General features: G+C 40.5%; 1 protein-coding gene across 2 annotated transcripts; it reads left to right on the forward strand.

Moving 5' to 3' along the window:
• Positions 1-528: 528 nt before the first annotated feature.
• Positions 529-20,626, forward strand: trpm5 (transient receptor potential cation channel, subfamily M, member 5). Of its 2 annotated transcripts, none has more exons than XM_051075243.1 (26): positions 529-1,393; positions 3,173-3,240; positions 4,368-4,524; positions 4,637-4,817; positions 5,299-5,465; positions 5,604-5,781; positions 7,247-7,311; positions 7,721-7,906; positions 8,245-8,344; positions 8,518-8,636; positions 9,094-9,435; positions 10,595-10,738; positions 13,843-13,966; positions 14,188-14,333; positions 15,125-15,237; positions 15,339-15,440; positions 15,811-16,069; positions 17,990-18,108; positions 18,263-18,395; positions 18,527-18,701; positions 18,836-19,004; positions 19,153-19,331; positions 19,571-19,703; positions 19,905-19,977; positions 20,114-20,204; positions 20,337-20,626. In XM_051075243.1, the coding sequence occupies exons 1-26, from the start codon at positions 1,367-1,369 to the stop codon at positions 20,480-20,482; spliced, it is 3,696 nt and encodes a 1,231-aa protein (XP_050931200.1). In that variant the 5' UTR covers positions 529-1,366; the 3' UTR covers positions 20,483-20,626. The 2 variants fall into 2 exon arrangements, with proteins under 2 accessions (XP_050931200.1, XP_018538869.1); XM_018683353.2 differs by having other exon boundaries at positions 20,349-20,626.
• Positions 20,627-20,658: the final 32 nt, after the last annotated feature.

A 20,658-nucleotide genomic window follows, 5' to 3' on the forward strand; every position in this document is an offset into this window, starting at 1 on the left:
TGGCGACTTATTCTGTCAGCCTACATTCTCAAGACAAATCCATTGTGAGTTCATCCTACTTTTCACTGGCATGATTGCAGACTGTAGAACACTTTTAAGAGAGTCAGTGTTGCAGGCATTATTATCCTGTGTACGCACGATTTTCTCAATGAAATGGAACCAAAATGTAGAAGTGCAGTTTAGCCTCCAGGGAACAGTGATTAGTGGCCACTACAAAAGGCCAAAGTCTTCATGCCAAAATGAGACTGAAAGTAAGTGTGCACTCTAATGAGAGGTAGCTCAAATCAGGAGATGAGATCTAGTTGAAGTTACATGTAGGTTAAGACTACAGTAATTAAAAAGCCATTGCTTTAATTGCCTCTCATCCCCATTGAAAGAAGAGTTTTTTCCACAGGTTGGAGTTTTGGTTCTGATTTTTTCATTTGCAATAGAAACACAAATCAATTTGGTTACTTTGTGTGAGTTATATTATAATTTCTACTAGATTAAGCTGATTTATTATTATTATTTTTTTTACAATTTGGCTGAGAATTGTGAGGATGGCCCAGTTCTCCCTCAGTTAAACTACAGTCTGATTTCCTGACCGCTGGGCAGCTCCACTGGAGAAGTTGGGGGTTCTGGCTCTTGCACAAAGGCCCCCTAGTGATTGTAATGAGGGAGGGGCCTTTCACTATCCCCATCTAGATTTTGCTGACCAATCTGATGACCTTCAATCCCCCATTCTCTAAGCGTTTGGCCACCACTGACTGGATTCACACTTCCACGGGGCCCTTTTATGGTAATAGTATTAAAAATGGTCGGGATATAGAGGCACAGTTCTGAAAAATTGCATTATCTCACACTTATGTAGAGCCACTTAAGCCACCATGCTATGATGGTGCACAGTACTAATCTGGAATTCATCAGACAATTCTGTTATATATCACACATTTGTCTCCATTTAGCTCTTATTAAATATTGCAAAGTTGCCACATTGACAGTGGTGATCAATGCTGAAGCTAATGGGAAAAATTACACTTAATTATTTTAATCTATTTTCCACTCTGCTGTTGTGAAAATTGGATTTATGAATGCAGGAATGTGCCAAAAATGTAGAAAGTAACACAAAGTTCTTCACTTTAACACAAAGTCTTCTTGTGAGGCCTAGAGTGTGTCTTTAGGCAGCAGTAGTATTTGGTCCTGATGAGGGGAAAGTACAGCGGCCAACCAACATGCAAAGTAATGGAGCGAAGCAGTGTTGGGATTGGCCGGAGGGAGAGCCCCACCTTTGCACCACTTTCCGATGGCCCTGGACATTCACCTGAGAGCTGGGAAGCCCTTACAGGTGTGGTTTGGCAGGAGGAGTTGAGGAGCGTTCATTTCAACCATGCAGGAGAGACAAGACACACCTCTGGTGAGTATGAACAGTGCAGTGACTGTAGTTTTTTTTCTCTTTATCACATTTATCAAGTTTAAACAGGTGTATGTGAAAGAATGCTCCCGAGGTAAAATATATCTCATATATGATGACAAATGTTTTAACATAAAGCAGTGTGTCTACTCCTTCTCTTCCTCCACTCCTATTGTGTATTATATGTCAAGGGTGATAGCACAAATGGGAAAATTGTCCTAAGATTTATGTGCTGTATAGTATAAAACTGTATGTGATTTTATATCTGAAGGACATAATTACACAGTTGAAGAGGATGACCTGAAGATGAAGCAGGAGTTGTGGGTTTGGTCTTTTTATTAGCAACAAAGAGTGAAAGAGATGTACTCATATAACTACAGTATTTCCTCACATGTATTATAAGTATAGGCACATATGTCAAGCTTTTCTCCTCATCAGTACTCAATGCTAAATTAATACTTGATCATCCTAATACTTGATCTTCATTTATCATCAAGGTCTTTGTGTACATCTGAACTCTGAACTGGGGTGTTACGGATGACATTTTTTAAACAACAAAAATATAGTTTTGTTGGATTTTTAAACCATAATTTGTACAATATGGGTTTCTAACTATGTCCTAATAACATTACTGCATTCAGTTAACTGTTCTTGAAGGTTTTAGGGTAAAGAGTATGTCTTTTAAATTTAAAGAAGAATGGCCCTTCAGTTTTACATGTACCCATGTACTTTATCTGTGTGTTGGCTGTCTGCTACAGTACACATAAATTGACTCAGACATCCCAGATCACCCTCTCCTCTTCTTGGGAAAAGTTCATCATCCTAGACTTCAAGCAAGATGTAAAGTGTGTTTGGGTTCAACGAAACACACACACACACACACACACACACACACACACACACACACCCACACACCCACACCCATACACACACACACACACACACACACACACACACACACACACACACACACAAGCACACAGCTGGGCGTTCTTTCCTCTACTTTTGCATGCAAATCGTCCTGTTTGCATGCCCAGTAGTCTTTTCCCTCCCAGACCCAGACCTGTAGCCAAATCAAGGCTCCCACAACAAGCTGCTCACTTACATTAAAACAGATGGCTAAACACTAATTGACTTTCAGTCTATGTGTCAACCACTGCGTCACCATTTTATTAAAACACTCTTTAAATTAAGGTGCACAGGGAGACCACTGCTTTTTGTCAGAGAGCTATCTATTTATGTTGCTTTTTTGTTTTAATCATCTTCCACAAGCGGCTCAAGTGCTCATGCAAATAAGGCTGGCTGATAAAAGTCTGTGTTTACCCAGGCAAATGGATAATCTTATCAATAATTAATGAGTTGCCTTTCTGAACTCAGTGTCATTTATTCTTCTGAAAAGCATCATTCAGAGATAAACAGACTGTGGCTGTTTTCAGTGTAAAACAATAACTACACACAAGCTAAGTCATAATGTCAAAAGCGCATTGTGTATACTTGTATCAAAAGGGTTTTATGTTCAGGGGTTCTGGTTGGAAATGACAAAACTGTGACCCAGTTTTCTTACTTTCGTAGACTGTGTGTGAGTGACAGTATTTTGTGTATTTCGAGTTCAAACATGAGGCAGGAAGCTCTTTGCATATGAAGCGAGGATGAAAATCCTGCCAACTTTGCATTGACCACAAGTACTTTTAAGAATCTTTCTGTGTGTGAAAAGAGTGGTAAGTGAGTCATAATGGTTTTCGATGAAATGGCCATAATATCTGTGCAATCATTTGTTTACAGGGGACACTACAACCACAGACACGATGTCTGCGATGTGGGGATGTATTGGAGTGGTCAGAGGAGCACAGGTGTGTGTGTGTGTGTGTCTGTGTGTGTCTGTGTAGAAATCAAAGCTATTCCCTATTGCTGTTCCCTCCACATGAAGTATTATATACAGTACATTCATGACAACTGGTAGAAGCTTTTATCTGAAACAAAGCAGAGCACTGTTCAATATTCATGATGCAAATAGACATTTTCAAGCACTCAGATCAGTCCAATGATTAGCAGGCCATAAGTGGAAGAGGTGTTACAGAAAGCAAACATTTGTACTGGACTAACAAGCCTTAACTAATTCTAAGTATAGTTTTCTATTTAAATTATTCATGAGAGCTGGGCCTTATTTCCTAGGTGTAGAATAGAATGCTTTCACCAATGTTAAATACTTAGAAAAGCAAAGTGCTAAATTCTTGATGCAGCAGATTAAAGACAAAGCAGCTAAACAATAAAGCACTTAGAGTAGCTTACCTCCAACTAGGCAAAAATCATCCAAATTAGTTATTTTTAATGATAGATCATGTGTACAGATTTTTAATTCACCTCTGCATCTGGATCTGCTTCAAATGAATATGCATCATGACCCTGTCCGGAAATATTAGAGCTTTGCCTAATTAAGGATTAAAGTGAGGGTTGCAGTGTAGTGGACATTAACGAGTTATGTCCAGTTATATGCCGAACAAAAGAATAACAGCGATTTGGGATCATTCCCATTTTCATGGAGTCATTATTTGTCTCTCTGTTCAGGAGCTGTGATCTAGAGGGATTTATGAGTGGCCACACCATGGCATTAATCTTTTTGTCCTTGACCCATGGCTTTACTACTGCAAATGATTTAGAAAATTTTTTGATTTGTTTTTGAATCCTCTGGTGAACAGCACCCAAACAAGCAAATAGAACAACATGCAATCCCTGCCAGATAAAACTACAACTTATTGGACCATAGGTTGAGTTCTGAGGTGATGGTTATCAGACAGAATATGCCTTTGCATTTAGAAAAAGTAGACAAAAAAGCTGAGAGTTGAGACTTAAGTTTGCGTTTGTGGATTCCACAGTCCTATCCAGGTGCTTGCTATATTACAGGAAGTCTCAGAGAGCTTTTTTTACCGTTGTGTTTTTGGTAGAAAAAATAACTCCATTTAATGTTTGTTTCTCTCAGTGTCCTGCTGGGCTGCTCCTGCTGCTCTACAGTGGACGAGGCACTTGAGAATGTAGCCAGAGGCCTGGCCAGCAGAATGAAAAAGGAGAAGAGTCACTGGGCAGCTGGAAGAGTGGGCGACATAGACTTCATTGGCACTACTAAGACAAGAGGAAAGGTGGCTGGATAGCATAACAAATACTGAGGGTTATATAACATCAAAGGAGGATTTTGGCGAATAAATGTTTTGAGAAGAAGGCTGACATATGAACTTGTGTCTTTGTGTTCAGTTTGTGAGGGTGTCCAGCAACACAGACCCAGTGCTGATCTACCAGATGCTGACAGAAGAGTGGGGCCTAGCTCCTCCTCACCTGGTGGTGGCGCTGGTGGGAGGAGATGAGTTGGCTCAGATGAAGCCCTGGCTCCGGGACACTCTGAGGAAAGGACTTGTGAAGGCTGCGCAAAGCACAGGTAATAGTCAAGGCGCCCAAACCGGTTTTAGCATTTGAAATCAACACTCGGAGAATGAACTCTCTGTTGCCCTCTGTTGACTGGTAGCAGAACTAATAGAGGCACATCACAGAGATGAAACCTGGTTGTTTTTTTTTTGTTTGTTTTTTTTTTAGATGTATGAGGCCTAAAATAAGAGTCATACATTATTTATATTTTTTTTCATGTATTTTTTTAATTGATTAGTAAAATATTTTCATGAATTTTAATGCGTGCAAGGAGGGCTAACACTGAATACCTTATAACCATAACCATATAAAAGCAATCTAATTAGCATCATCAATACACTAGCTGCTTATATGGAATCCAGGACACAACTCTGTAGTTTGATGCATATGCATTATAAAGATTTGTTTGTAGTTTCCCTAGATCCTACTACCAAATGCACAAAAAACTGTCTATACCACACACACGAGTATGCAACTGCTTCTGTACTCTCTAGGGGCATGGATTTTAACTAATGGCCTTCGCTTTGGCATCACCAAGCACTTGGGCCAGGCAGTAAGAGATCACTCCTTGGCCAGCACCTCCTCTAAAGTTCGTGTAGTGGCCATTGGCATCGCACCCTGGAACATGATCCACAACCGAGAGGCTCTCCTCACTGCCAAGGTTTCAGCACACACACAGACAATACAGCACTAAAAAACAAACAAACAAACAACAAAAATGTCAGTAACATCTTTGAGCAAATATTTACATCATTCACATTAATGTGTTCATGCTGTCGCCTGTCTTCATTTTCTCAAGGTGGATGAGCCTGCTGCATACAAGCCACAGGACTTGCCTCATGGATCAGTGTATTCCCTGGACAGCCACCACTCTCATTTTGTGCTAGTGGAGGAGGATCCTGACAGACCAGGGGCCACCAGTGAAATGAGGGTGAAGCTACTCAAACACATCTCTCTTCAGCGTACTGGTTATGGAGGTAAAGCCCTGTCACTGCTGGGAACCAGTGATGGAATAAGAATCCTTTACTTATACACCAATAGCAACAATAGAATTAAGAATTACTTATTTAAAGATTAAAATCCTGTATTTACCTTTACTCATATAAAATTTACAGATATATAAACTGTAAAATGTTCTTAAATAATTAAAGTAGAAGTACTCGTTCTGACAAATGGCCCCTTTCTTGGTATTGAATTATAAATGCATTGAGCATTATGTCACTGTGGTGATGTTTATAGCACAGGTACCTGCTTCATATACTGATAGCTTAGAAAAAACCCAGCTTCATATTTTATGACTTCTGCATATGACTTATTGTAAAATCATATGCAAATCATATGCAAAATAAAATCGTATACAAGTGCAGTGTAAGTAAATGCACATCTGCTCAGAGCTCTGTTTTGCAGTATGTCAGCAAGTGAAATTCTGGTATGGACTTTTCACTGCCCATTGGAAGTAAAAATATATATATTTTAAAGACTGATATACAGAGGGTCTCCTAAAGAACAGCAAGTGAGCAGACTCACCAGTTTGAGATGTTTTCCCTTTAAGGGACTAGAGTATTTGCTACTTCACAAAACTTCTGAGCAATCAGAGGCACTCTGGAGTTTTCATGTAAACAAACAAAAGTTCTGTTTGCACTCAGTGTTTTTGAAAAAATGCATTATGTGTAGTGCATTTTCTTCCTCATAACACACTCGTAAAGTCTGTTTTTGGATAATATAAATTATGAATTTTGGTATAAATTGTGCCTTGTTCACATTTTTGTCTGCTAGTTTGCAGTCTTCTTCTCTGCCTTTGCAGGGGCATTGCAGTGCTTCTTTGTGCATTACCACCAACAACTGAAAGTCAGTGGAGTAGCCTAAAATGAGCTTCAGGGAGACATATTATTTTGCTAGCACATCCACAAGTACGAAACACACAAAACGGGGAGGGACCCGTTCTCAAAATCATTGCTCCATCACTCCACTGGTAGTAAAAACTCTCCACAGGACACCTCTAAGTTACTTCTTATTGCCTTTTAGGGACACCATTATAAAAAGATGTATAATATTTTATCTTTCTGGGAAACCCTGGCACATAGCATGGACATATCAATATACTAGTTTCCAACCTGGGGGTCAGGGCCTACCAAAGGGGTTAAAACATAAATGTAAAGATTTGTGAAATAAAATGATGTGTCTTTTCTCTGACTTCTGACTTCTCTACTCCATGTTGTTTAATTGTTCAACTCTGGACAGATTTACCTCCTCGTGCATCCAAATCTGTTCAAACTTAACAATCTGATAAGGTAACATCAGTCTTTAGTTTAACTGTTCCCAACTGGGAGAGAAAGAGAACCTATGAAAAAGATATTTGTCACTGTATGTATTAAAAACACAATTTTAGACACTGCAAAATGTTTATGATATTATCATGAATGTAGTTGTTGGTGCTTTCAGGTGCAGGCAGTTTTGAGATCCCTGTTCTGTGTCTCTTAGTTCATGGGGAACCCAGAATCCTAAAGGTAAGTTTTATTTCAGTATGAAATTAGTGACTCAGGAACTTTTAAAACATGACCTCAAAGAGACCTTTTAAAAGCCAGATATCCGTTTTTTCATATGAATGTGAATAATGACTTTGAACGGTGGCTTGAGAATTAGGATCTGAATCAAATTTTGGCTGTGCTACCTCCTGAAGTAGCAGACCAGAGCTAGACTGTGAAACTAATTCTTTCTGTTTACAAAGAAATCCCAAATCTCTTGGACTAAAAAGCCAGTCAAAGCTACCTGTTTATTTGGATAAATAGAGCCATAACTAAAGAGATTAGAGACTACATCTTACACCGATCCATATAATTTTCTGTTGATGTTTGGTTGAGAAGTTGATAAGTAAAAATGATGAAGTTTGTGTACACACTGTGTTCCTTTCTGCAGAGGATGTATAAAGGCATTGGCAATTCAACGCCATGGTTGATCCTGGCAGGCTCAGGAGGCGTGGCTGACATCCTCGTCACACTGATGAATAGGGGCTGCTGGGATACGGACAGTGTTCATGAGCTGCTGCTGGACACCTTTCCAAATGCCCACCACAGCACAGACATCAGTAACTGGGTCAAGCTGGTGAGAGTGATGTGCACAGCATGGAGGCAGGCACATGTACAGATATGCACATCACTAGACTAGAATGTTGCCAGAAAAATGGGGCACAGTGGGAAAGATTGTGAGAGAAGCTAATGTAGGATTTTCATCCTTATCTTCAAAATTTGTATGTGATGACCCAATTAAGAATGTGAAGGAGGAGGGAAAGATACCAATAATGTAGCATGTTTTTTCAAGCTGATATACACAGTGAAGGGATTGTAATTTTAGAAACAATGTTTTATTGATTTAAAAAAAAATATACATTACTTTACTCAACTGAGGTATTAGTAATAACTGACTGTTAACCTGCCAATCAGATCCAGAGGATACTCGATCACGGGCATCTCCTCACTGTCCACGATCCTGAGCAGGAGAGCTCTGAACTGGACACAGTCATCCTCAAAGCTTTGGTCAAGGGTAAAGTGCTTCCTGTGAGAGATGCATTATCAAGAAACTTGCAATTTCCTCTGGCTGTACTATTATAGGTTTTGTGACCTGACAGTTGCATGGAGACGGAACTTTTACCTTTTTAGCACTTCATAGGTTCTGAACCTGTTGACATCATGTGTGTGTGTATGTGTGTGTATTAGCGTGTAAGAGCCAAAGTCAGGAAGCTCAAGACTTCCTGGATGAACTGAAGCTGGCTGTGGCCTGGAACAGAGCAGACATTGCAAAGAGTGACATCTTTAATGGAGACGTGGAGTGGAAGGTGAGACACAGAATGAGAGTAATTTGACAAGGTTTCTCACACTCGGGTTAATTAAACTTGTCTCGCATTCAGTGGGGTTAACACTGAAAATCAATCATAAATGTGTAAGATTACATTACAATCCATCCAAGAGTGTTTGAGATATTTCTGAAACAAAGTGCTGGATAAACAGACTTATAAACTTACATTGCTATCACCATCCCTGGAGTCATACAGCTAGCATGGCTGTATTTAGCATGAACATTTTTTTTATTTAATCATATTTGTCAACATTCGAATCAATCATTGTGAAAGTGACATGTTGACTTGTCACTAATTAGATAGCAGTTGTAGTACATTAAATTGTAGTAAAGAAGAAAAGGATATAACAATCCCATAACTTTTCCAACTTCCAACTTTTCACAGGCGGAAAACTACTGCTTTATGAGTCATTTAAACAGACTTGTAATCTTTGCAGGCATGTGACCTTGAAGAGGTGATGATGGATGCGCTGATCAACGACAAACCAGACTTTGTGCGTCTTTTTGTGGACAACGGCGTGAACCTGGGCGAGTTCCTTACCTACGGTCGGCTGCAGGAGCTTTACTGGTCTGTGTCGGAGAAGAGCCTGCTTCACAATCTGCTCCTCAAAAAGTATGAGGAGAAACAGCTTCTGCTCGGAGCTGCCAGGACGCCTGGTCCACCTGGGCACCATCCACCTGAGCAAGGGAAACCCCGCTTCACTCTCTATGAGGTTGCCAAAGTGCTGAAAGATTTTCTCCATGAGTCCTGCAAAGGCTTTTACCAGAAGATTCCCACTGTGAGTATACTCTGTCTCAAAAGTTCCAGTAAATCATATACACTGCACTGAATAAGAAATCCTTTCCAATGATGAATTACGCTCCACCTTGTGTTGCTCTTGCAGTGGTTCTCATCCTTTTTGGTTTGTGACACCTTAAAGTGAAAGAGTGTCAGTTTTTGACCCTTTTGTCACAGTTGGCGTTCATGAGTTGTGAGCAGAGAGTGGTTTTCCCTTCTAACCCTCTTAGACTGTTCCATTTGAAACTGTTAAAGGCCTGAAAGATGCAACAATGTATACACTTCCTGGTCAAATCACTTCTTGGAAAACACTGAATCTCTAAGGGGGACCTCATCCAGCACTAGTAGGAGTGAAACATAAAATCCAACCAATAAAGCAAACACAATTTTTAGTTAATTGTGTCCTTTAGTTAGTTAGTCCTGCCCTTCTTTTTGTCCCTTCTGTCAAATCAGCCTTTCTCTCCTAAATTGATATTCCATTGGTTTACACTTTGGAAGGATCTTCATTTGCATGATATTTTATCCCAGGGTACTATATCAACAGGATTTATGTTATGTTATTTATGTTATTGAAGTCAGAACTGTGAGTTTTTCCTGTTTTCCATCCTTTTTGCCATTGTTGTTGTTTGTGTCACATTGTGCAACATCTCAGATTTTTCTTCAGTGACCATCTGGGAAGGTCCAGACCCCTAGGTCGGGGGCCACTAGGCAAGGGGCCTTCAAATTAACCATAAGTGCAGAAAGGAAGTGATGGATTGTCATCATGAAACCAAACCTGCTGCCACATCCTAAGAAACCTTGTCTAAATATACCCTTAGGATTTGCAAATTAATTATTGTGTAATGTATGTTATTTGTATCATGTTGTACAGCTAAAAAAGGTGATAATCTCAGGGAGGAAATTACACATCAGGCCATGACTAAAATCTTTTTTTTTTTTGGCTGAGTGTCTATTAAGGGTCTTTCATAGAGAGCACTTAATGCATTTTTGAAATATCTATATGTCCTGTTGACAGACAGACAGACAGGCAGAAATAACCTTCTTGGCAGGGGAAGTAATTGGTTTTGCAATAGTGACTGGCATAAATTGTATGACTCACGTAATAACTGCATGTTCTGCTGTAAATTTAATGCATGTAGTGTTCTGTCTTTTTGCTCCAGGAGAAACCAGCAAAGGGTCGACTGTTCCACAGCCAGAAGAACCTGGCTGAGTTAGAGGAGCGCTGCGAACATCCTTGGAGGGATCTTTTCCTCTGGGCCGTCCTTCAGAACCGACAGCAGATGGCTAACTACTTTTGGGCCATGGTCAGTCTTGTCAGCTTCTTTAGTCAGTTCAGCTCCAGCTCGTACTATCTCAGTGCTGTGTCACTCAGTCAATACAAGTCTAAATGTGCCTGGCATTAGCAAAAAGCACTCAAACCAAACTGAAGTGAGTTGAATTATATGGTGCTAGTTTGTATTCTGAATTCAGTGTGAACAAGAGTGATGTGGGCCAGAGTGGTGCAGGTCAGTCCTGCCATATGAAAATGTCACTCAAGATAAAAGAGCGCAGCAAACGGCATATTTATCAAGAACTGAGGTGAACTAAAAAGCTATCTTATCTCCAAGAACATTATTCAAATGAAGGTCATGCCGCTTGCTGGGGTAGTATATTCAACCAGTGGTATACCAGCAGTGAGGTAGTGCAGTCGTATGTATTAATGAGAAATCTATCCTAACATGTAATTGATGCTTTATGAATAGTCTAAATGACACCAGTCAGTAGTAATTGCTCTTTGTTTTCAACATCTTTTCAAAGCACCTTTTATTTCTTTATTGCCCTTCACTGAACTAAGAGAACCAATTATTGTAATCTCACAAACGGTCACCCTGATGTGCTCTTCTCCTGCGTCTTATTTCAAACATTATCTGAAATTATGGTAATTGCATTCACTGTGTGTACATCCCCCACTGCAAATCATTTTACCATTCAGACTCTGGCCGGGATATCTGCATTCATAATTTGATTGTTTGAAGTGTCTCTTGTGTTGAAGGCCTCATCACAATTATCCTTGCAGGGTGGCTTATGCACTCAACATATCTATGTACATATTTATGAACCCAGGAGTAACATATACAACATAATACATAGGAATCTTTGATCATTTAAATAAAGAGATATGAGGTCCATACAACTAAGTGTAAATTCAAATAGAGAGCTCTCCTGTTTTAGTATGTCGCTCTTCACTGACACATCAGTCATGTTAGTCCTGTAAATGTTTATTCTACAAAGTAAAGGGCCATATTACCTGTTGATTATAGGAAATATAATATGACAAACATAATGTACTATAATGACATAGCAGCCAATGCCATGTAATGACTTTCTTTGTTAAAAAAAAAAAAAAAAAAAAGTGCATTGGTTATCGATTAGCTTCTGTCTTCCTGTGAACAGCCTCCTCCTTCTATCCTCACAAGTACGTGTGATGGACAAGAAATCAATTTGATGTTGAAACACTGGCTTAAAAGAATAGTTAAACACTTGGAAATTAGTGTTTACTGTATTGTCAGAAGATAAAAGAGAAGATTGATTCTCCTGCCTTATCTGCACATGTAATGTGAAGGTGGACCTAAGAGACTGCTAGCTTTGCTTAACATTAACACTGAAAACAGGGAGAAATAGCAAGCCTGCTACTTTAAACAAGTAACAAAACTTTCTCAAAAGCACCTCTAAAGCTCACTATGAGTTATATCACTTTTGGTTAATCTGTTCAAAAACTGAACTGTAAAAACAGCAAGTTGCAGCTTTACATGCCAGGCTATTTCTTGGTCAGGCATAGACTATTTCTTGGCTGATAGCATCACTGTTTCAGACAGAAGCTTTGGACAGAGGCAGGCTAGCTAGGTTCCCCTTGTTTCCAGTCTTAGCGCTAAGCTAAGCTAAGCTAAGCTGAGCAGCTTGATTTTTAATAGACCGGTATGTCAATGATTCTCTCATCTCATTCTTGGTAAGAGGTTCCTTTCATTTCAGAAAGCTCAGCTTGCAACCACAATATTACTCAAAAAACTTGATGTTCAGTATGAATTACTCTGTACTGAACTGAAATGAAAGCCTGGACAGTAGAAAAACACACACAAAAAAAAGTCTTAAGAGCAAGGGCATGCTTTAGAAAATGGCCAGCAAAAACATTCATGACTTGCAATAAATTGGGCAACACATGCAAAAACACTGAAAGGACAGTTCAAAGTTGAAGGTAGTTTTTTCTCGATCTCAGTAGAAGACACCACTTTAGTCATTTCCAAGGTAAGACTATATTTAATATTTAAGTCCAAGGGCATTAGAACCGCATTGCTAAAATTCAACACGCGGGGTTAGATTCTGCTATCACACAAACCATGGATGGATTATGAGGAAAATGGCCCCAGGGTACAGACAGGTAAAAGACCCCCTGCACTCCTATATACAACCTGCAGGCTGAGACAGATGCAAAAGTACTTCAAATGCTGCATTTGTGTCTCTTTTTGGTCATTTGCCTCTCTTTGTGTTAATTTTCCCTCTCTGTGTGGCCATTTTCCTGCTTTTTGTGGTTGCTTTGCTTCTCTTCATGGTCATTTTGTGTCTCTCTGTAGTCGTTTTATCTCTCTTTGGGATAATTTTGCATCTCTTTGGAATCATTACCAGCGGAGACAGTGTGGCTGGTATTGTTTTCCCCTTGTGAGTTGTGTGTGTGTGTGTGTGTGTGTGTGTCATCATGGCAAAATGTGATTCTGGAGACACCTACTGTAGTTTGAACTACCACAGAGGCAGTTTTGCGTACTTTGGCAAGAGTTTGATTTTGTCACCATGATAGCATCACAACCGTGCAAGAGCCACAAGACTCAGAGATGTGTAGTTGAGATCAAAATGAAGGTATGAAGATATGTGTCCTCTGACAATGAGGACTGAGTACTCATTGCAAATAATGTAATAATGACTGCTGAGTATTCATCAGTCAGAACATCACCATGTTTATGTCCACCTCAGCTGGTGATCCTGTTGCAAGATGGTCCACAGTCTTTGCGTTTCTTTGTGGTCATTTGGCTTCGAGGCCCCTTCAGTAATTCATCCATGACCCAAACTGATGGGTATCTTAACAGCTATAACTACATCTGAGATATTGATATTTCCTGATGCTTTTAAAGCTTGTTGAGATCTATACTATTGGTAAACATACTGTATGTGAGCATAGCTGTAATCTACAAGGTCAAATCAGACAGCAGACTTTTAGAGACAGAGGTTGGACTGGAAGATGAAAATGTATCTGTTGCAGCCTTATGCCCACAGTACACCCATTTAGATGCAAAAGACGCAACTAAAATTCTGAACTAGATTTCTCAGATCCCTCTCTCAGACCCATTTCTTGGATTCAGCTTTCTTTTAATCCTTTCAGGGCCCTGAGGCGGTTGCGGCAGCGCTGGCGGGTTGTAAGATTCTGAAAGAGATGGCAAGACTGGAATCTGAGGCTGAGTCTGCCCGTAGCATGAAGGAAGCCAAGTATGAGCAGTTTGCCCTTGGTGAGTACATAAACCATTCGACGACAACAGCTGACAGTGTGATCAGAAAAAAGTAAAGGTCAAACATAGCAGAGGTACATTCACTGACCTGAAAACAACTCGTGTCTTTCACAAGCACTAACAGATCCTGTGCTGGAGTGAAAATATGAATTTAAATGTGCAAATTTATCAAATGTAGCTGAGTGGTTGACACAGTGTACCTATTGTTCTTACTGTGGCAGATGTCTTTGGAGAGTGTTATTCCAACAGTGAAGACAGGGCTTATGCTTTGTTAGTGAGGAGAACACACTGCTGGAGCAAATCTACGGTCCTCAACTTGGCAACCGAGGCAGATGCCAAATCCTTCTTTGCCCATGATGGAGTTCAGGTAACAAGGAGACACATCCATATGCTCATTTGGCTCCAGTTTAACTGATTTTTTCAGCTATTGTACATTTATCTTTCATCCAGCATTTTCAAAGTATTGTGCAGTGGGTGATTTATGTCACTGCCTTCAGTATTGAAATATTGTGTTGCCCTACAGTTATTAAAAATGGTTCCGGGGCATTGGATACTTTCAAATTCATACCTTTTGCTGCTCACTGGACTTCATTCACTGCAGTTTTACCTAATATTCCTCCAACAGATGTCCTTGTCATTAGAAAGTCATCATTGAGAGTTAATTGGTATTCAGTGTCAGCAGGGAAAGTTGGGGTGCAGAAAACTCTTGACAACTAAGTAATATTTAATTTAAAACACACAGTTGGAGTAATGTAGGCCTTTTTAATAGGGAGCTGTTTATTTAATTAATTGTATTTTAGTACATGTGTATTGTAGAGAAATACACAGATCTGTTGCAAAGGGAGGACAAGCTCATGACCTGACATGTCCTTTCATTGAAGTGACCTCATCTCAAACTGCAGCTAGACAGTTGATGGAGAAGGAAATGGCTGGCACATCATATGAAGTGGTTTGATGAGGAGGGGGAATTTGCATTTTTTTTTCTGTATACCAACTGCGGCAACTCCCTGTATGATGCTTCCATGGATATAGTCACAAGATTGTAAGGCAGAAATATTCTAAGGCCTGTAATGCCCTCTTGTGGTTAATTTCAGTCACCTCTTATGTAGTTTATCCCTGTTGAAACCTAAATTAAACAAAACAAAACTTTTACTGCAGGCTCTCCTCACAAAGATCTGGTGGGGGGCGATGACGACAGACACAGCCATTTCCAAACTTGTGGTGTCTTTCTTCTGTCCACCACTCATCTGGACCAACCTCATCAAGTTTAGGTGATCAGTGTTACGCTGCCCCACCATTTTCCTCAGCCACATATACCATATATGTATGTTGTTTTGTTGTGTGCACTGACACACCCATATGTGTTTCTCAGTGATGAGGAACTTGATAATCGCAACGGGCGCGAGCAGTTTGTGGAGCTGGACAGTTTGGATACAGAAAAGGCTTTGCTGTTAACTGATGACGACGACCCTTTGTGAGTTTGCAATCGTATAATACTTACATTGATGTTAAATTATCAAAAATGATCTTGTGTAGCTAGACATGAAGCCTAAATTCATTTTAAGAATGAAAATCAGATGCACTATATGCATTCATATTTGAATTCCACCTTTTCCACTCTATTTTTCCTAAAGGGGAATTTGTCTTGCAGTAAAACACATGCTAAAAACCACCACAGAAGCTCACATAAAATGTGTCAAGGATCAGTCACAGCATTACATAAAACCTGGAGTGCATCCAGCCTGCATGAACAAATCCAATCATCAAAGGTTAAAGCAAAACCATTAATGTTCCCATGTTCCAGTTTAACTGAGTGAGTGTCTTTTCCACTCTTTGATTTCCAGGGACTCTCCACCTGGAGATCCAGCAGCTCAGAGCTGTGCTTCCGTTTGGTGGCGTTTCCTACTCCGCCGCTGGCGTCGCTTCTGGAGCGCTCCTGTCACTGTGTTCCTTGGTAATGTCATCATGTACTTCGCCTTCCTCTGCCTCTTCACCTATGTGCTCCTGCTAGATTTCCACCCACCACCGCCCTCTGGCCCCGGAGCCCCCGAGATAATGCTCTACTTCTGGGTCTTCACCTTGGTGCTGGAGGAACTTCGACAGGTGACCATCAAAGCACATACATCCTTTATGATCCCGTCACATGTTTTCAAACAAAGTTCTCATATCATTATATTATGCTTTTTAATGTATCCACACCTATCAGCCTATGCAGTATGACACATATTTTGAAGCTCCACCATTTTTATTAGATGTGTTTTCATGACAGTTCATGCCTGACAAGTCAGACACATCTGAGTAGGAGCTGATGTGAATCGCTACAATGAGCTCATTCTCTCTGGAGTTTTAAGGATTCATGAGCCTTTCACCTCTCTGCCTGACTCCTTCCCAGTGAGCCAGGTCAGACAAGCATGATCCCTTATTGCACTGATCCCGCTGAGACTCCCTCCCCTGAGCTCAAAAGCCCCAGATGAGACAGGGCTTCACCTCTGTTCCCTCAGCTCACTTTTTCAAATGTGCATCTCAGAAAGTCCCTGAGCTGAACAGAACTATGGTACAGGTTTCCAAAAAAAGAAACACACTGCCACAGGCAGCCCTGGCATACTACCAAGCCCAGCGGGGCCCCTGTGCCTTCAAAGAGATGGCTCTGGGGTGCATGCCTCTACCTAAAGGAAGACAATGCCACTGGGGTCCCTGTTCTCACCATCCTTGCCATAGAACAAGGTCAGAGATTGGCAGGTTCACAATTATTTATGCTGAATTTTTCATAGCTTATATTAAGTCAACATCAATAAAACTGTAGTAAGTGCGAGGCATTTGATCGATTTACCTTCCGTTCCTAGCTCAGCACCTTACATATAAACAGAAACTTCCTGCTCTATTTCCAAATCATTTATGCCCTGAGCAGACATCATCAGCAGCTCTGAAAATAAATTTCCAAGGAAGACTAGACTCTCATTCAGCTTTTATTAAGATGTTTTGATGGGGATTTTTGTCCCTGAAACTGTGATTTGAAAAGATGCGCTAGTGTTGATCAAGACAATGGTATCTTGCAGTATCTTGAGTATTTTGAGAGAACTGTGTGATCCTAAATGGAGGCTGCACTGATTTGATCAGACAAATGCTCCTTAAATGAAGACAGTTCTTAGAAATGGGCACCCAGCTAAGACAAATCCAAAGTCACAACACAGAATGCTTGGTGAGAAAAGAGCCCCAGAGCAACAGTGAAGGCTTAAAGAAATCATTGGAGCTGGTTAACATCTCTTTTGTGAGTCTACCATACACAAATCATGGTGCATGGCTGGAGCCTGGTGTCCATCATGAGAGTATTTGGTTATCATTGTGGAGTTTGAGTCAGAGCTTACATACCAGGTCTGTTGCTTTATGAAAGCGGCATACTTGGCTCAGCTTGTCCTCAAATCCATTGTGCCATCAAGAGACCAAGCACAGTTTTGTGGTGCACTTACAGATGCCCTGCTCAAGCCACAGGAGACACTCAAACTTACATTTAGGGTGTAAGAGACATCTCACAGGAGTGAGAATGTGGGACATTGCAGGTGCCTCTGAAGCAGCAGGACTGTGTACCTGCTAACTCTCTTTCGGCTCTGCAGGTGTGTCTGGACAGGCCTCCAGGGTATGACGTGGCCGAGGGCATGTTAACATGAGAAAAATGCTATCTTGCTCTAATAGAGAGAAAAGGAAAAGGAAAAGAAGAAAAAGGTTTAAAGTCTCATTTACCTGTAAACCCCTAGAATTATTCAGGGTGTGAATACATTTACATATTAAATGAGAACTTTACACGAGCACGCAACCTAAATTTAAAACTGCTTTATCATGTTCATAATGTGAATCACACATTAGCCCCATTCTTTGAGCTGGTAGTAGCAGAGCCACACATAATGTATTTTTTAAATGTATTACGGACTCTAATTAAATCAAGCACTGTGTACAATATATTTTAATTTCTGTCATAACACAACAAAACAGTTCATTATCTTAAAGAAACTGTCTGTCGTGACACAGAGCTTCTTCACGGATGAAGAGATGAGCATCTTGAAGAAGTTCAAACTCTATGTGGAGGACAACTGGAACAAGTGTGACATGGTTGCCATCTCACTCTTTGTTGTTGGGGTTTCATGCAGGTAATCAACATTAAGACAACATAACAAAACTTTGTGGAGGCTCTAGATTTGATATGATGGTACCAAATTATTAAGATAAAGGAGTGAGTGAATGAATTAATTGCTGAATGGGAAGGAGGAGAAAAAGTAATCTCAGTTTAAATTGATTTTTCAGGATGGTTAATGACACCTATGAAGCAGGAAGGACAGTCCTGGCGATAGACTTCATGGTGTTCACTCTCCGTTTGATTCACATCTTTGCTATTCATAAGCAGTTGGGCCCCAAGATCATTATTGTGGAGAGAATGGTGAGGGAAAAAAAAAAAAAAAAAAAAAAGCTATTGCACATGAAAGTGATGCTTTGGGTCTTAGATGAAGACAGAGTAGACCTTGTGTGGCCCATTAAGAGGATGAAAACATGTCTGTGTCTCCCTCACAGATGAAGGACGTTTTCTTCTTCCTCTTTTTCCTGAGTGTGTGGCTCATTGCGTATGGTGTTGCCACCCAGGCTCTTCTCCATCCCAATGATCCCAGGATTGACTGGGTGTTTCGCAGAGCCTTGTACCGCCCCTACCTGCATATTTTTGGTCAGATCCCCCTGGAGGAAATAGATGGTAAATTACATGCTGTACAGTGTGACACTTTATTGTTGTTATATTTTGATCATTCATGCAATCAGGGCTTTCTGTTGGCCCGAATGTTATGTCCTCTAATCTAATTTTCTTGTTCTTTCATAAATGGAGCACAGCTGCTCGATTCCCTGAAATTAACTGCACCAATGACTCAAAGGAGATTATCATGGGCCTACGACCACCATGTCCCAACGTCTACGCCAACTGGCTGGTCATTCTGTTGCTGGTCATCTTCCTTCTTGTCACAAATGTCCTGCTGCTCAACCTGCTTATTGCCATGTTCAGGTCGGTGGGTGGAAATCCAGAAAGCTATGTGTTTGTCTGCATGATAGAATGAGATGAGTACAAAGACGCCACTACTTCTTTGTACTTTGTAAAATCAGAAGACACAAACAGGTTTCATTAGGTTTTTGTTCTTTCTTCGCATTCATAGCTACACATTCCAGGTGGTGCAGGGCAACACGGACATCTTCTGGAAGTTCCAGAGATACAACCTGATTGTGGAATACCACAGCCGCCCAGCACTGGCCCCACCCTTCATTATCATCAGCCACCTCCTTCAGATTCTCCTCAGCCTGGTCAAACAGCCTGAGTCCAAGCAGGAGCTTCTTGGTATGAAGGTTCTTTAAGTATATTTCAGCATATTTTCATCAGTGACCATTAAGCCTTTCTACCGTATTTCAAGCAGATGAAATAGCTTCTTATGGCTTATCTGGCTGAATTCAAATTAAATACAGGCAAACACACTGCATGTTTATCTCTGTTCTTCACCTGCTCTATCCATAGAAATTGCCTTTTGGTTAATTGGACTGCCTCCATACGTGTGTCTGTGTGTGTGTGTGTTTTGCCAGAGAGGGAGCTGCCGGCAGGGCTAGACCAGAGGCTGATAACATGGGAGTCAGTGCAGAAAGAGAACTACCTGGCCAAACTGGAGCGCCAACACTGGGAAAGCAGTGAGGAGAGACTCAAGAGCACTTCCTCAAAGTAATTGTTATTTTGCAATTTGTTAACCTTGGTACACTGTCATATACTCTGATTATAAGACATAATCTCTTTAGTAAACAAGCTCTGATAAACCCACTACACACTACCTGCCCAGCAACAAAGCACAGCTTGTTTTAAAGCTCTTCTGCCCCTTAGTGATAAAAAAGATTACTACAGCACTGCATTTTGTTTGTGACCTAGGGTTCAGAGCTTGCTGAGGATTGTTGGTGGCTTTAAGGACCAAGAGAAACGGCTGACATCCATGGAGGCTCAGGTAAACCTGGAAAAGTGACCTCAATGGCTCTATTTGACACATAATGTGGTTGCAATGTCCTAAGCCTATTTAATTCAAAAATCTGTGAATCTGAGTTTGTATAACCCTACATCGTTTTTGGATGGCCTGTCTCCAGATCAGATATTGTGGAGAAGTGCTGTCCTGGATGGCAGAGTGCTTTGCTCAAAGCACACTCAGGTGTGAGAAAGAAGTTCCAAGAGCTCCAGGTGAGTCACAATTCAGATGCAGGAAAGAATGACTCACAAGTGCTTATTAAGTGATGACAATTCCAACAGACTATTTCACTACTGTATACATTTTGATATTTAATTTAATACTACTATGGCATTAAATTTCAGTGTCTCTAACAGGCAGCAAGCCAAGCTGCACCAAGGATGCAACTCAAAGTCAACCAGAGAAAGAGGTCAAACAGGAAAAGGGAGAGGCCAAACCTGGTCATCCAGGATATGGAGCTAACAAAAAATTCCCTTATATTGATGAGTAAAAGTGATAGAAGTAGCGGGTAGGATACTATGTGTAAGATTTTTAGAATATTTTGAGGTATGATGATCATGTAATTGGAGGGAAATTAGACATTGATTTGGTTTTAACTTGAATTTAAATGGATAAAATGATGTATATATTCACAGACGTCTCCCTGGTTTTTGAATGTTATTAGAT

The sequence above is a fragment of the Lates calcarifer genome, linkage group LG2, assembly GCF_001640805.2.
Source record: "Lates calcarifer isolate ASB-BC8 linkage group LG2, TLL_Latcal_v3, whole genome shotgun sequence".
Classification (NCBI taxonomy): Eukaryota; Metazoa; Chordata; class Actinopteri; family Centropomidae; genus Lates; species Lates calcarifer.